This window comes from Ipomoea nil, unplaced genomic scaffold, assembly GCF_001879475.1.
Source record: "Ipomoea nil cultivar Tokyo-kokei standard unplaced genomic scaffold, Asagao_1.1 scaffold0706, whole genome shotgun sequence".
Lineage (NCBI taxonomy): Eukaryota > Viridiplantae > Streptophyta > Magnoliopsida > Solanales > Convolvulaceae > Ipomoea > Ipomoea nil.
The window spans coordinates 1,005,185-1,021,758 of NW_017617134.1; the positions used below are offsets into that span (position 1 = coordinate 1,005,185).

General features: G+C 33.4%; 1 protein-coding gene across 1 annotated transcript; it reads left to right on the forward strand.

Annotated features, from left to right (window-relative positions):
• Positions 1 to 1,907: 1,907 nt before the first annotated feature.
• On the forward strand, positions 1,908 to 12,698 carry LOC109176391. Its single transcript, XM_019325826.1, has 3 exons — positions 1,908 to 3,769; positions 3,848 to 3,943; positions 12,464 to 12,698. The coding sequence occupies exons 1-3, from the start codon at positions 1,908 to 1,910 to the stop codon at positions 12,696 to 12,698; spliced, it is 2,193 nt and encodes a 730-aa protein (XP_019181371.1).
• The last annotated feature ends 3,876 nt before the right edge of the window (positions 12,699 to 16,574 follow it).

Sequence of the window (16,574 nt, forward strand, 5' to 3'; positions counted from 1 at the left end):
CCCGTAAGAAGCCAGATTTTGTGTTCTTAATGGAAACCAAGGTGGCACGGATACATGCAGAGCGGATTCGTGTTAGTCTTGGATACGAGGGGTTATTTTATGTTGACAATGATAGGATGAGTGGTGGTATGGCTCTTTTGTGGAAAAAGAATAATACGGTACAGTTGTTGAGTTATTCTAAGAACCATGTGGATGTGGAGGTACAGATTGACGGGAAGCAATGGCGGATGACATGTTTTTATGGCTTTCCAAAGTGGAACGAGAAGAGGGACTCATGGGATTTGTTGCACACGTTGAAGGGTAGGTCCGCGTTGCCGTGGGTGGTGGTGGGGGATTTTAATAATATCTTGTTCCAGCATGAGAAGAGAGGAGGTAACCCGTATCCTGATAGTCTCCTACGCGGTTTTGGGGAGGCTGTTGATGAATGTGGGTTGGCCCAAATGCCTATGAGGGGGTACCAATTCACATGGGAGAAAGGTAAGGGCACGCAGAATTGGATTGAGGAAAGACTTGACAAGGTGTTGACCACAACGAGTTGGAATGATATTAATCGTAATGCATGGCTGGAGAATATTCGAACTAGAGCATCGGAACACTCGATTCTTTTCCTCAACATTAATGCACCATGCATACCGAGGGGAGGAAACCCGAGGGGTTTTCGGTTCGAGATGGCCTGGCTCTTAGAAGAAGGCTGTAAAGAGGTTGTGGAGACTGCCTGGCAGGATGGGAAGATTGAAGGGCTGCTTGGGTGCCAACGATATTGTGGAGAGAAACTCATGCGATGGGGTGGTGAACGTTTTCATAAGTTTGGAAAACGTATTGGCCAGCTGCGACGACGGCAAGAATCTATCCGCAATCGGAGGGACCACGCGGCACTAGCCGAATTCCGGCAGATTGATGAGCAGCTGAATCTGCTGGAAGCCCAGGAGGATGTATTTTGGAGACAACGGGCAAAGCAACATTGGTTACGGGGAGCAGATGCCAACACAAAATTCTACCACAGGTATGCTTCTGCCCGTAGGAAAAAGAATTTAATTATGCGTATTAAGGATAATGATGATTTGTGGGTTGAGGGGGATAAGATGAAAGCAGTGATAGTGGATTACTATACAAATATTTTTACCTCGAATTATTCCAGTTGCTCAGATCCGTTGTTTGAGGATTTTAGTCCCCGAGTTACTCAAGAGCAGAATGCTTTGTTGATACGACCCTATGGGGCGGATGAAGTAAAGGAGGCAGTGTATTCCATGTTCCCAGATAAGGCACCGGGACTGGATGGTATGAATCCGGGATTTTACCAGCACTTTTGGAGTGTAGTGGGGGATGATGTAACTCGTTTTATAACAGGTGCGTTGAATTCATGTGCCCTCCCGGAGGGATTGAATGATACAAATATAGTGCTAATCCCTAAGAAAACACTACCTGAGACAGTTGCAGATATGAGGCCAATTGCGTTAAGCAATGTTGTTTACAGGATAATGGCGAAGATGATTGCCAATAGAACGAAGCCACTGATGGGAGGAATAATCTCAGAGTCCCAGAGTGCTTTCATTCCGGGCCGTTTGATTACAGATAATATATTGGTTGCTGCGGAAGTGGGACACTATTTGCATAGGAAACAGTGTGGCCGTGCGGGGTGGAGTGCGTTAAAACTGGACATGTCAAAAGCTTATGACAGAATGGAATGACCTTTCCTGAAGAAGATGATGACTGTTATGGACTTTGATGAGCACTGGATCCGCCTTATTATGCTGTGTGTTACCACAGTAAGATATTCGATTATGATAAATAGGGAGGTGGGTGGAAGTGTGACCCCGACTCGTGGACTGAGACAGGGAGATCCTCTTTCTCCTTATTTATTTATTATTTGTGCGGAGGGACTCTCAATGTTATTACAGAGAGCACAGATGGATGGGGCTATACATGGATGTAGGGTGGCTAGAGGGGCACCACCGGTCTCACACTTATTTTTTGCAGATGACAGTCTGTTGTTTTTCAAAGCAAATATTGAGGAAGCAGCTGTTGTTAAGCAATGCCTGATTAGATATGAGAAATTGTCTGGCCAAATGGTGAACTATAATAAATCAAATATTTGCTTTAGTAGAAATACCCAGATGGCGCAGAAGCAGCAAGTGGCGTGGTGTTTGGGTGTGGAACTGGCATCCAATTTTGGGAAATATCTGGGGTTTCCTTCCTTTATAGGAAGAAATAAAAGGGCTGTTTTTGCATATATTGAGGATAAAACCGGGCAACGAATTGGATCATGGAACAAAAAGTTACTCTCACAGGCTAGGAAGGAAGTACTCTTAAAAAGTGTGGCTCAGTCTATGCCTACATTTTCTATGAGTGTTTTTTTGTTACCTGAATCAGTGTGTTTGTCTATACAACGTACTATGAATAAATATTGGTGGGGGACAGGTGCAGATCGTGGAATACATTGGAAGGCTTGGGATAAATTATGCATCCCTAAGAAATATGGAGGATTAGGTTTTAAGGACCTTCGTGCTTTTAATCTGGCCATGCTAGGGAAACAGGCATGGAGATTTCTTACAGAACCTACCACTTTGGTAGCAAGGATCTATAAAGCTCGATATTATCCAACGACTACTTTTGTTGATGCTACTATAGGAAATAGTCCGAGCCACTGCTGGCGGAGTATTATGACCACCCATGATCTAGTCTGTGCCGGGGTGCGCAGAAGGATTGGAAACGGTAGGGATACATTGATATGGGGACATCCTTGGTTGTCTGATGATCCTAGTCCTTTGGTTCAAACACACATGCCTGAAGAGTTAAGACAAGCACTAGTGAGTGGCCTCGTAGATCAAGATACGGGTACCTGGGATCCACATATTCTCAATGATTTATTTATTCCTGAGGATGTGAACCGAATCTCAAGAATACCAATAAGCCCAGATTATGATGACACTTGGTATTGGAAGGGTCACACACAAGGAATATACACGGTTAAGAATGCCTATAGGCGTATTATGGGGGACTACTCTGATGACCCAGGTGCTTTTGATAAATGGGTTACATTATGGAAATTAAGAGTGCCACCTAAATGGAAAACCTTTTTATGGAGAGCTGTGTCTGGCATACTACCCACCACTGATAATTTAATTGTTAAACGAGTGGAGGTGGATCCTATATGTCCCATGTGTGGCAATGCACAAGAAAATATTATGCATGTGCTGATTTTATGTGATTATTCTAAAATGGTTTGGAATATTTCGGGATTACCTGTTACGAATATTCAAACTAATTTTTTCCAATCATGGTTCATAGGCATGATGGACTCGTTGTTAGAGGGGCAAGTACGCCTGACAGTTGGGATCCTCTACTACTTATGGCTAGCAAGGAATTTGGCGTTATGGGAGAGAGCCTTGCCACGGCCTACGGCTACAGTGAAGAAGGCGGTGCTGACCGAGGAGGCCTTCACCAGGCTGAGACGAGTGGCGGCACAGCCGAATGCTACGGTGATGCCGGAAACCGAACCGTATGGGCTCAAGTGCTATTTCGATGCAGGCTACAGACAACACACGGAGGAAGCAACGTACGGAGTTGTGTTACTCAATCACGAGGGTGTTTTTATGGCAGCCTCGGCGGGGACACTACCTGGTGCCTTTTCACCCATTATGGCAGAAGCCCTAGCATGCAAGGAAGCCCTATCGTGGCTTAAAGGGCGCGATATACAGAGAGTTGATCTACTCACTGATTGCATGGAGTTGCGTAACATGATAATATCAAGAAGTACCGAAATACGATCGTATGTTGGGATCATTGCGGACCAGTGCAGGACAACTATGTCATTATTTAATTACTGTCCTTTACATTATATTTCCAGAACTGCTAATATGCATGCTCATACACTAGCTTCGTTAGCGTTCGATCAGGAACATCCTATGTACTGGGATGTAATCCCACCTGACTCTATTACTATGTTCGTTCATTAATATACCAAAATATTTGGCTTTCAAAAAAAAAAAAAAAGGATTGTCATTTAATAAAGTTGACAATAAAATATAGTAAAATTTTTAGTTGAGAATTAAATATAAAATATCACCATAGTCAAGGGCTAACTCGTAAATTGAGTCTATGTGAATTACAAAAATATGTATGTTTTTAAAAATATGAGTTAATTTCATTTTTTATCCTAGATTTATCAATGGTAATTCACTTTTAGTTATTTTTTTTTTCAGAACATACATTTTTATTTGGTTATAATATTATTGTGGCATTACCGTTTTTTGTCATCTGTCAAAAAAATCGTTGAAATGTCGTTTAACACACACACACACACACACACACACACACACACACACACACATATATATATATATATATATATATATATATATATATATATATATATATATATCATATACAAAGTGAGTTGATAACTTGATATGCTATAACAAATTTTAAATAAAAAAAATTGTGTTATTTACAATTATTTAATAAAATAAAAATTTATTATTTTATATTATAACCTCCATGTCAACAAATTAACAAGTAAAACAGGTCACTTTGGATTCAATTGCATCATTTTGTATTGTCCAGTACCCAATTGCATGTTATTTTGAATTCAATGGTTTAATTGTATTTTCGTGTGTAGTTCGATGACCTATTTAACCCTTATTTCAAGAATTAAAGGTCTCTTCCTTTCCAAGTCAGAGACGAATAAAGAGTGGTTCTTGCCTCTAGACAAAGGCCTCTTCATCTCAGGTTTGGAGATGAATTCGAAGAGCATCACTACTTCGCCTCCAACCTTAAAAAATTACATGCATGAAGTACGATAATTAGTAATATTTGAATGAAGAGATATAGAGACACATGTCCCAAACAGCCCATATATATATATGCTCATCTACATAAAAGATCTCATCATGGAGCATCTATATATCTTTGTCACCATCTTGTACGCTAAAACATGGCTCAACAACCCTTTTCAAATTTCCTACTTTTCAAGACTATGTTTATGCTAATCTAGACAAGTAACAGTTTGGGTTTGCTCGTGATTATACCAAAACTGGCAGCCATGGCTACTTTCTCTGAGAATATAGTCCCTTTGCTTTTTGCCGGTTTTGGCAAACATTCAATTCCCTGCTATAAATTAAAGCTAGCTTTCTTGGAGCTGAGCATCCTTGTGGTGGGGTCAGGAAATTGGAATCAAATATTATATGTTTCAATTCGTTATGTCGATACGATGAAACAAATTCCTAACATTGATGTACTAAAGTTTTGATTGGGCTTCAATCAATTACAAGCTCTGATCTGATCTTCTACTCTTAGCTTGCATCTATGCAAAGTTGTTGGAATAATGAGCTACCAAGCACTCACTGTTGGGCTAATTTTATTGCATACATGGACAATATAATGTTACTTATTGGTTAATTGACGTAATAAGAAATGATGATTTTAATTCATTCAATATATATAGTTTGGATCTAATCTACATGCATAATCGTTGTATTTCATTGCCCCAAAAGGTTGAATCTCTAATCGGTACGGTAACTCAGTAATTCAGTAAATAGCGCAGAAGAGATATGTCTACTTTAGACATAATCTCTACACTGCTGTATGTATGTTTCATAAGTGATATGTATGTTTCATAAGTCTTCTAGTATTTGTTATAATACATTGAATTGAATTATTGAATCAAGTAAACTAAGTTTTATTTTGAACTAACTAGTATTTGTACTCGTGCGCTGCACGGAATGGATTTTGTTATAATATTTTATGAATATTTGGATCGAGATATAATTATATAAATTATAACATCGAATATTATATAGTGCAATTGATGAAATTGGTTGGATTGATTATGTTTTTTTTTTTAATGTTATCCTTGCTTGAATTCGAGCAAATAATTGTCCAATTACCCGTGCGATGTACGGATAATATTTGTATTATATATTTAGATAATAAAATTAAAAACAAAATTATAAAAAAATTGTAATATTGATCGTGTACATTTATTTGATTATAAGATTAGTGCAATAGTATCACTCAATTAATTGAATAATATATGACTCGTTTGTCTGCAATTATCTTAAAAAGATCAATATGTAATATGATTTATGTAATTATATTATTACTAAAATAAATATTGAAAAAATGAGAAATAATTTAATTGTAATTATTATAAAAATAAATTCAACAATCAATGTTTAGCTTAATTACTATAATAATTATTAAGTAAATTATTATTAGTCAATTATACTAATATATGTATAATTATTCTTTTATACCTTAAGTATATTATTTTCACCATATCACATTTAGTTTTTCCTCATCCACCATATCTGAATGAATTCATTGTAATTATTATAAAAATCCAACAACTCATGTTCAATTATAATTATATCAATATCGTGTAATTATTAGCTTAATTAACATAATAATTATTAATCAATTATACTAATATCTATGTAATTAATTTCTTAATTACCATAATAATTATTAGGTAAGTATACTAATATTGTGAAATTATACTTTTATACCATGTTTAATTGTAATTATACTAATATTCATGTAATTATGAGCTTAATAAGCATAATAGTTGTTAGATTTTATATAGTAATAGTTTTATAATTTATAATAATATTCATGTAATCTATAATTGCATTTTATACTGAAGAAAATAGGTGTGTATAATAAGGTATTGGAAAATAAAATTTGCACACCATTCAATCTTGGATTAACTGGATAAAATGTTGAAGAACCAACAATGTATTGCAATACCGACTCATTTTCAAAAAACAAAAAGAAAGAAAGAAAAATATCAATGTCAAGCACCTTGTGCTTAGATGACTCATCTGTGACTCCCCTTGAGGGAAGTGTTAGAATACACACACAATTTCAACACATGTGATGACCTAACCTCATAGCGGAAGCATAATGATCAAGCAAAATTCCAGCCATAGTTGATACTTTGTTGCATTGTATTGTTGCTTCAAGAACTCCAATGATCATAGTTTTGTTGTCTACCATTGATCTCCTGTATGAACTAGATGGTGTAGTTGTAAAGCTGCCACAGGAGCAATGGGAGGACCATGCTTAAATAGCCTACATGCCATCATTATAGGCTAAGTAACGGAAACCGTTACTTCCGTTTCAAACCACAACATAATGGCCATAATTGGCCTATTAAACTTGCACCACTTAATAGTGTAATTACAATGAAAATGTTACATTCTCCCACTTGGTGCAAGTATTAACTCAAAGAAACAAAAAACATGAACCATAGAGATGGTTCCTCTTAATCAGAGTAGTATCTACTTATGATTACAATGTAATTTATTCTCTAAGTACCTTATGTGGTATAAAACTTAATGAATAAACCTTATGTTCATTCTTGATTATAATTAGTTATCAAAACTAATTATTGCCGCAATGGCTAAATTTGGCCTAATAAACTTACACCACTTGATTTGTACAACATTAATGGAAAATGTTACAATTTTCCATTTGGTGCAAGTATTGGCACAACCTTCATTGAAGATCAAAAGCATGAATCATAGTGGTATGTCCTCTAAATTAAAAGGTGAGTAATACCATCTATGCATCACATGCATTTTGATTCCCAACTCAGATCCTTTATGAATAAACCCTACGTTTATTCTTGGTCCAACCTTAGGGATGTTTCTCAAATAAATATGCGCATAACCATAGGAGAAACCATCCAAATTATTAAATAGAAGTGACAACATAAATGTACGTACAATATAGTCACATAATAAGTTCCATGTACCATGTATGATCCCTAAAATTTTTATAAGCATGCCTTAAGTAGGGATCCGAAACTATTAGCAAAATGCTAATATATTACATGACTAACTCATTATCTTTAATATTATTGCTGACAGCTAAGTTTTCAGAGTTGACACGTCTGCCACTCCTATTCTCATTAATCTTAGCCAAAGATAATAATTGAGTAGTCCATATTCCAACGACTTAGATAACAAATTCATGAGTCTAAGCCCACAAACGGAACTTTAAACATACACCTTATAAATGATCTCCAAAACAAAGGAAGGAAGCCCAACTTTCATGTCATAGAGCAATACCGAAGATTTATTAATGTAACTTTATGAAACAACAAAAATATTGTATCATCATAAAAACAAAAAACCCTCAAGATTCATCTATATGAACCAACATCATGAGTCTTTGCATGCTTTATGTCTCTCAACATTGAATCTTGAACCTTTTAAATCTTAATGGCCCAGGATCAATTTGATGAGACGAAAGACTCCAATAAATGCTAAAGAATCTAACTCGTGATAGTTCACCATAAACTTAATGTCATTGTTATAATAAAAACTATTAATGTTGTTACAACATTTTCAGAAATATGTTGCACAACTTGTAGCTAGTTCAACAAATTGAACTATTGATTTTATAATAACAAGGCAAGGTGTCTTATCCTTGAAGTGGAGCAATCTTGAAGTGAGACATCTTTAATGATCTTTCCAAATGATCACTCCCACTGATCAAATGGGACATCTTATTGATCTTTTAAATGATCACTCCCACTGATAAAACCATTACTCCCACTAATAAAGTTATTCTTGAGCATAGATGATATACACACTAATGATCCTCAAGTCCAACTAATTTAACAAGGATTATAATTCCCCACCATAGTTGGACATGTTAAATATGTACATGTAACAAACACAATTTCCAACTATTTAAACAAATTAAATTGCTTTAGTTGAAATTTGGCTAGATATGTACAATTCCAATATAAGGATCCAAAAGTATATCAAGTCCAAATTCAAAAGCTTTATTGTGGTTGGGCTGAAAAATCAAGTAAGCCACATACAGTAACAATTTTAAGTTACTAAAGTTTTGGAGTTTAACAAAATACATGTGTTGCCAATGCAACCCATGTGACATAGAATTATAACTAGCCTTAAAGTTATAAGTTCTAAAATTGGTATGATAAAATTCTATCTTGATCATCAATTTAAACAGAAGAATCCAGTGACATAAAACTTGCCTGTAGGCTAAAGATTTATTCAATTAGACTCAACTAAGACTTTATGATAATCAAATAGAAGAATCTAGTGACACAAAACTTGCCTGTGGGCTAAAGTTTTGTTCGATTAGACTCAACTAAAACTTTATGATAAAATTATTATCAAAGGGGATAGAAGAATCTAGTGACATAAAACTTGCCTGTGGGCTAAAGTTTTATTCAATTATATTCATCTACAACTTTATGAAAAAACTATCAAACCATGTTCCTTTTCTTAATCCCTGTGGGTAAATTAAGAAATATGATTTAATATTTTATCTTGACTATTTACATTAATATAATAAAATTCCTGTGGGTAGATTTTATTATACTTTATGTAATTAGTCACAAAGTGATCAAAATAACTTAATAATTTCAATTATGAAATTGTATTGATCACTTGATATTTGTACACAAAAGAATATTAATGTACCAAGCTATTAATCCAAATTTCATTCATGCATAATAAATACACATAAAAGAAACTAGACTAATACCACAAATGTACACATAAAAATACTTTTGAATATGTACATATATCATAACTTTATGATAGAAGACGCCAATTTATTTATATTAAAACCATATGTTAAATAAATTGACTTTCCTATCTGTAATGATAAAACTCACCAAAACTATATTCCGATGCATAATTGCCTGTGGGCTAAATTATGATCATAGTTTGGTGTTTTTATCCTAATTAATCATATAAACATAACAAAATTGCCTGTGGGCTAAATTTTATTATATCATATAATTAATCACAATCAATACGTCTATGACTGTATGTGATCTCGCAAAATTTCAATTAATCAAAGATACCGTGGCTATTACTTAATTAATCAAAATTATAAGATCACTAGACTATTTTCTTAATATCTTAGGCATCAACTTTAAAGCTTAAAAAACAATTATGCAACAATATGATAAATAATTCCAAGTATACTCCCAGGAAAGTTGGTTGGGACGGAGCCTCATTAAAAATAACCAACTCCTTAGACAGAGTAATGTTTCAAGGGAACTAGTAGCACATTGGCCCATTCCCGAGAAACTTTTCACCGGTTTATGTTTTCTCAAACTAAAGGCATAATTGACAAGCAATCTTTCCAAATCTTTAATAGTTCGCATATGGAAAGACTTTTAATCTCAAGTGAACATTCTAAACGGTCTAAATGTGCTTAAACATAATGCACTACTGTTTATTATTCCACACACAAGGTTCACCTTAACAAGGAATTATTATAATTCCTAACTTATGCAATTCCAAAGGCATAATTAAATTCACATAACTAGAAAATATAATGTTATGCTACTGAACGATTATATGTGAAATTCAATATGCTCATATCCAAATAAATTGTGCACCATAATAACAATTTAAAGTGAGCTATAAAACTATTATTCAAATAACAACATAAATCCAAAACTTAAAGGATTATAAAATTTGAATAATAATTTATAATAATCATATACTTTCCAATTATTGAAAAGTTTTACCTTGTAGGCCCAATACAAAGGTGATTCAATGCATATAGTAAACTTTATGAGAACTAGCTTAAAATTGTAAATTCTAACCATATCAAAACCATATGATATGTTGACATTTACAAATTAAATTCTCATAAAACTAAATTGCATAATTTAAACAATAATATTATGCACTTAATTTAATTATATGCATAAAACAAACTTAAAAAATATGAATACAAAATTAAATATTCATACTTTAATCAAAGTGGGCATCACAATCCAAAAACAATAATGATAATATAACAATGTCACGACATATTAATTCTTCAGTTTAAAAACGATAATCGTTATTACTATAATAACAATTACGTGACAGTAATAACTGAACAATCAATTTCCTCAATCGTAACCTCTGACATTTAATAGTAATGACTATAAAATGATATTATCACTATTAACACATATATGTTTTGGATCAAGAATGAAATGGTTTCAAAATTATGATTACAAATCATATCAAAATCCAAAACAAATGATGACAGTAACGGCACAAAACATTGATCCATCGGTTCAAAAACCAATACTCGTTATTACTATAATAATTCTAATAATTATTATATAACAGTAATAACGGAATAATCAATTTTCTTAATTGTAACCGAACAACATTTAATTATAATAATGATAATCATCATTATTATTATTAAATGTTACATAATATCATCATTATTACTATAAAAGTTTTGGACAAGCAAATTCAATAAGAATTACAAAATATAATTCTTAACATCATAATCGAAAATATTATGGCAAGACTGAAATTAAAGCAATATCAAAAAGCCATAAACATATGTATTTTCCAAAATTGTGATTCAAAATCATACTCCATAATTAAAATATTATTGAATTATGGCATGGTTGCAAAATTATGAAATTGCCATGAATAGCCATAAAAATCACATAATATTATGACAATTAGGAGATCTAACATGGAAAAACAATTGCTAACACCGCAAACCTTTAAAACATTTTCGGGGAAATTTTAAAACGTATTAAAATTAAAAATCCGAAATACATTAATGTTGAAAAATATAATAGCCAACATTTTCAACTTTAATAAACTAATATAAAGGCATAATTCAAATAACATTGTATGAAATCATAATATCTAGATAATATATCTTTGATATAATGATGAATCAAATATTGAGGGGCATATTACCATACATAACTCTATAAGGAAATGAGAGCCTTTTTAAAAAATTGATTGATGACGAATACAATAATACACAGTCAATCAGGCAAATCAGCCACAAATTATAATCATTTACTTTTACCATAATATGCCAATATCAATTACGGAGAATAATTGCAGTAATTAAGGAAAATGACAAGGCTTTAAATCTACATTAATAAGCACGAAACACTCACCTTTACAATTGCCATAACCGATAAAGATGCAGTGCTAGACGGAAGACAATTGCAGCAAGCCATCCATGGAGCACGGCAGCCCTATGATGATTTACAAATGTTTCTCCATAGCCAAACTGGTAATTGCCAGACATTGTCACCCCGAAGCTGTACATTACCGCTAAGCCCCGTCGTGTCACAACGCCCTTGCGTTGCTAGTTGCAACACCGGGAACACAACATCCCATTAACTCATCACAACACTCCGAGGAGCCCAATTTCAACGCCAATGGTCATGCATGTCAACGCCGCCCCAGACGACGGTGTAGGCCAGAAACAAGACAACAGCGCCCCATGGCGTTGCTGTGGCAGAGTGCAGCAGTAGTGTCACACTGCCTCCTCCCTCTACCATTCTTGTCCATAACAGTAGCATCCCAGGCAGGACCCTTCATCATCACCTCTTAATGACGACGCCAACCCTGCCAAGTTCAAAGGGCAAAAGGCAAACAATGGTGCTACTATGGCACTGATTGAAAGTACTCAAACTGTGCTACAGATCCGATCCACTTCCAGAAACTAACGGTGACCATCGTGAACGAATACCATCGTCACCACTGCCTCCCGCTCGCCGGAGCATAGTCACCGGTAGCATCAGCATCAACCGGGAGCGCCGAAAGAGAGAGATGTCACCAGATGGAGAAGAAAAACCGCCCGGATCCAATGGAGGAGGAACAATACCGCTATCAACCACCACCGGGAACCCAGCGGCGCACCCCTCCAACGTCTTCTGATCTCTCCGTCGCACCTCCGCCTCTGCCAAGTACAGCCGCAGTCTTTAGCGACATCATCCGCCGCCAGCCTAAGCTACGACCTCCTGTCTCTAGCCGGAAAACCCAACGCCGCTGACGAGCCTTACGGTAATGATGTCATCATCACCGTCGTTGTCATCTCTCTGACGCCCAATAGCGGTCATCGGAGAAAATGGTAAAATGGCAACCGTCCGAGGCTCATATGCAAAGTGAAGAAAATAAATTCTCACGTGAAAAACATGCAGCAGGTTAAAATTTTATGTTAAAAATAATACTCCGTATAACATTTACCAAAATTATTTTAGAAATATTTAAATATATAGAGAATAACAAAGTACATGTATCCATTTTTACTTCCATGGCAACAGAGATATTCATACTGCAAACATGCAAACATACTCTGGAGGAAAAAAGCAATAAAACATATATATTGCATAATATATAAATCAAAATATATATCATATGCAAATTCATCAACTAGGCAGAGATTAAACAGGCTCTGATACCAAATGTTAGAATACACACACAATTTCAACACATGTGATGACCTAACCTCATAGCGGAAGCATAATGATCAAGCAAAACTCCAGCCATAGTTGATACTTTGTTGCATTGTATTGTTGCTTCAAGAACTCCAATGATCATAGTTTTGTTGTCTACCATTAATCTCCTGTATGAACTAGATGGTGTAGTTGTAAAGTTGCCACAGGAGCAATGGGAGGACCATGCTTAAATAGCCTACATGCATGTCATCATTATAGGCTAAGTAACGGAAACCGTTACTTCCGTTTCAAACCACAACATAATGGCCATAATTGGCCTATTAAACTTGCACCACTTAATAGTGTAATTACAATGAACATGTTACAGGAAGATCACAGAATCGAACCCCGGTGGTGGGGTATTGACTCTTTAATTTGAGTTGCAATAGTTTGAGAAAGTATAGAACAGATACTACATTGTAATAGAGTTGATAGTATTAAAAAAAATATATATCAATGTTTAAATTATTCTCATAGAATAACTTACTTTAAAGACACAACTATGAATACATCTCGTAATATAAATTAAATTTTATATATTACTTTGGTTGTAAAGAAAAATATCAATGTTTAAGAGATTATCATAGAATGACTTGTACTTTAAAGACACAACTATTAATGCATCACGTAATATAAATTAAATTTTATATATTATTTTGGTTTGATAACAACTGCAATATTTTTGGGAAACAATAAAAACAAATAAATACATGGGAAAACGGCACTTTTTCCCCCTGAGTTATATACCTATAGCATTTTTTCCCCCTAAATTATTGAAGTGGCTGTTTTCTCCCCTGAAATGTTAAATGGACATATTTACCCTTAAACTAAATATTTAATTTATTTTTTTCCAAGAAATTATGACCATAATTTGGTTCAAACTAAACAAACACTATAGCAACCAAACTGAAATATTCCAATTACAATTTAGAATCGAAATTCGATATTTAGAGCTTATTAAAACCATGAACCGGAACGGACGGTTCATGTTCCGAACTGAAAAAAAAAATACATTTATTGTTGAATTTAGATTATTTTAAAATAAAAAATAAAAAATAAAATTTTAAAATAAAGACGGTGCAAAATCGCGAATCGGATCCGGAACAGCCAGTTCACGGTTCAAGATTCAATTTTTTTGATACATAATTTTAATAAATTGACATTTAAATATTGAGTTCTAGATCTGAATTATAACCGGGAACTATTAATTCTATTGCTTTAGTATCCGGTTCAATTCAAACCGAACCGTGGTCATCCCTACGTATACGCAATAATTTGTTGGAGTAGTAAAATAAATAAAATGTTTACTTTAAGGGTATAAATGTCAATTTAATATATCAGGGGGAAAAAGAACCACTTTTAGAATAATTGAGGGGGCTAATGTGCTTACCTAAAGAATTGAGGGGGAAAAAGTGCTATAAGTATATAACTCAGGGGTAAAAAGTGCCATTTTCCCTAAATACATAATAAACACATTAATTGAAATAAATCAATAATTTAAATTAAAGCAACAAATCAATCAAAATTTGTATATAATAAAATGTAAAGGCTATTATAAATAATTTCAATGTGAGTTATATTACCATTTGTAGGCATGTTAATTGATGTTCTTGGAGAGCAAATCATAAATTCACCGTACAATGCTTCACTACTAGCCATTGCAATTATTTACAGCAAGGGAGAAAATTTAAAAATGCTTCAGTAAAATAGTTAGGTAGGCTATTGATATAACAAATTTGATTATCATTCACTCTGGGATTAACTGGACTAAATGTTGGTGAACCAACAATTGATTCTAACAACGGCTGAGCATTATCAAAAAAACATATTCGATCGAAGCAACGATGCTTGTGTATTATTCTGATTACCATACGACTTATTTTCTAAAAAAATAAATTGGCAGAGTTAAAATGATTGTTAAGGAATGACTCGCGATGTTAAAAAAAATTAAATTTTATATATTAATTAGATATTTATTACTTAAGTAATTTTATTTTACAAATTTTAATTAAATATTGTATTCAAAATGACATAACTCAGGCCAATACTTTCCAAAATTATCAAAAAAAAAAAAAAAAAAAAATCCTTAACCCATTTTGATTCATTTGGTCCAATTCCACCTTTAAAACCACCGATCCCCTCTATCAATCAATCTGAAAAATCAATTTCGCTCGTCTCTTATTCTGCAAAGCATTTTCATTTCTATCTAGCCCTCGGTAGGGGTATAATTGGTTAACCAAAACGTTTGAACTTAAGTTTTAAAGTTTTAACCATTAACTAAACCGAAGTTTGTATTACCGTTCAATTAACGGATTAATCGAAGATTTTTAAACTAAAGTTTTAAATTTTTAAAATAATACATATAATAATAAATTCAATTAAAATAATACTTATAATAATAAGTCCATAACAAAATATGCAAACACAATACCATAACAACATTACAAACATAAAAGCAGAAATTATTAAATCCAAACATCCATACACACGCGCACACACAGAGACTAATGGCACATGGCTACACTTGTCCGCACAATCCTCATTTGAATACATCTCTCTCTCTCTCTCTCTCTCTCTCTATATATATATATATATATATATATATATATATATATATATATATATATATATATATCATTTAAATTTTGGTTAATCGTTTCATTAATTGGGTTAACCGATAGTTTCGAACTGAATTAATCGTGAACCGAAATTTTACAAATTCTTTAATCATTAATTGAACTGAAGTTTTTCAGTTACAGAAAAGTTAACAGAAATGTTTAGGTTTGATTGGCTAACTGAACTTTCAGTGAAGTTTGCACACCCCTAAATCTCATTGTCTAAAAAGTAGTCATTCCCAAAACTACGTCATATTTGTATTTACAGTAACATATATATACAGATTTTCTTTTTAATATTTTCAGTAACTTTACATTTTATAAAATATATAACTGAGATTAATATTCTTTCCATCTCGGCTAAACCTTATAATTACATAATTCTTATATTCTTAGTATAAAATAACATTTGGTGTAAAAATTATTAATTTCCCTCTCGATTAATATTCTTTCCATTTCGGCTAAACCTTATATTTTCATGTCATATTGCAAAACCTTTTTCCATCTTTAATTATACAATTTCCCTTATGAATTGTGGATACTAAACGATTCTATTCCATTTTTCATTTTTAAATATATATCTTTACATAACTATATTTCCAGTAACATATATATACAATTTTTTTTTTATATATATTTCCAGTAACTCTACATTTTATAAAATATATAATATATAATTGAGATTAAATTCTTTCCATGTA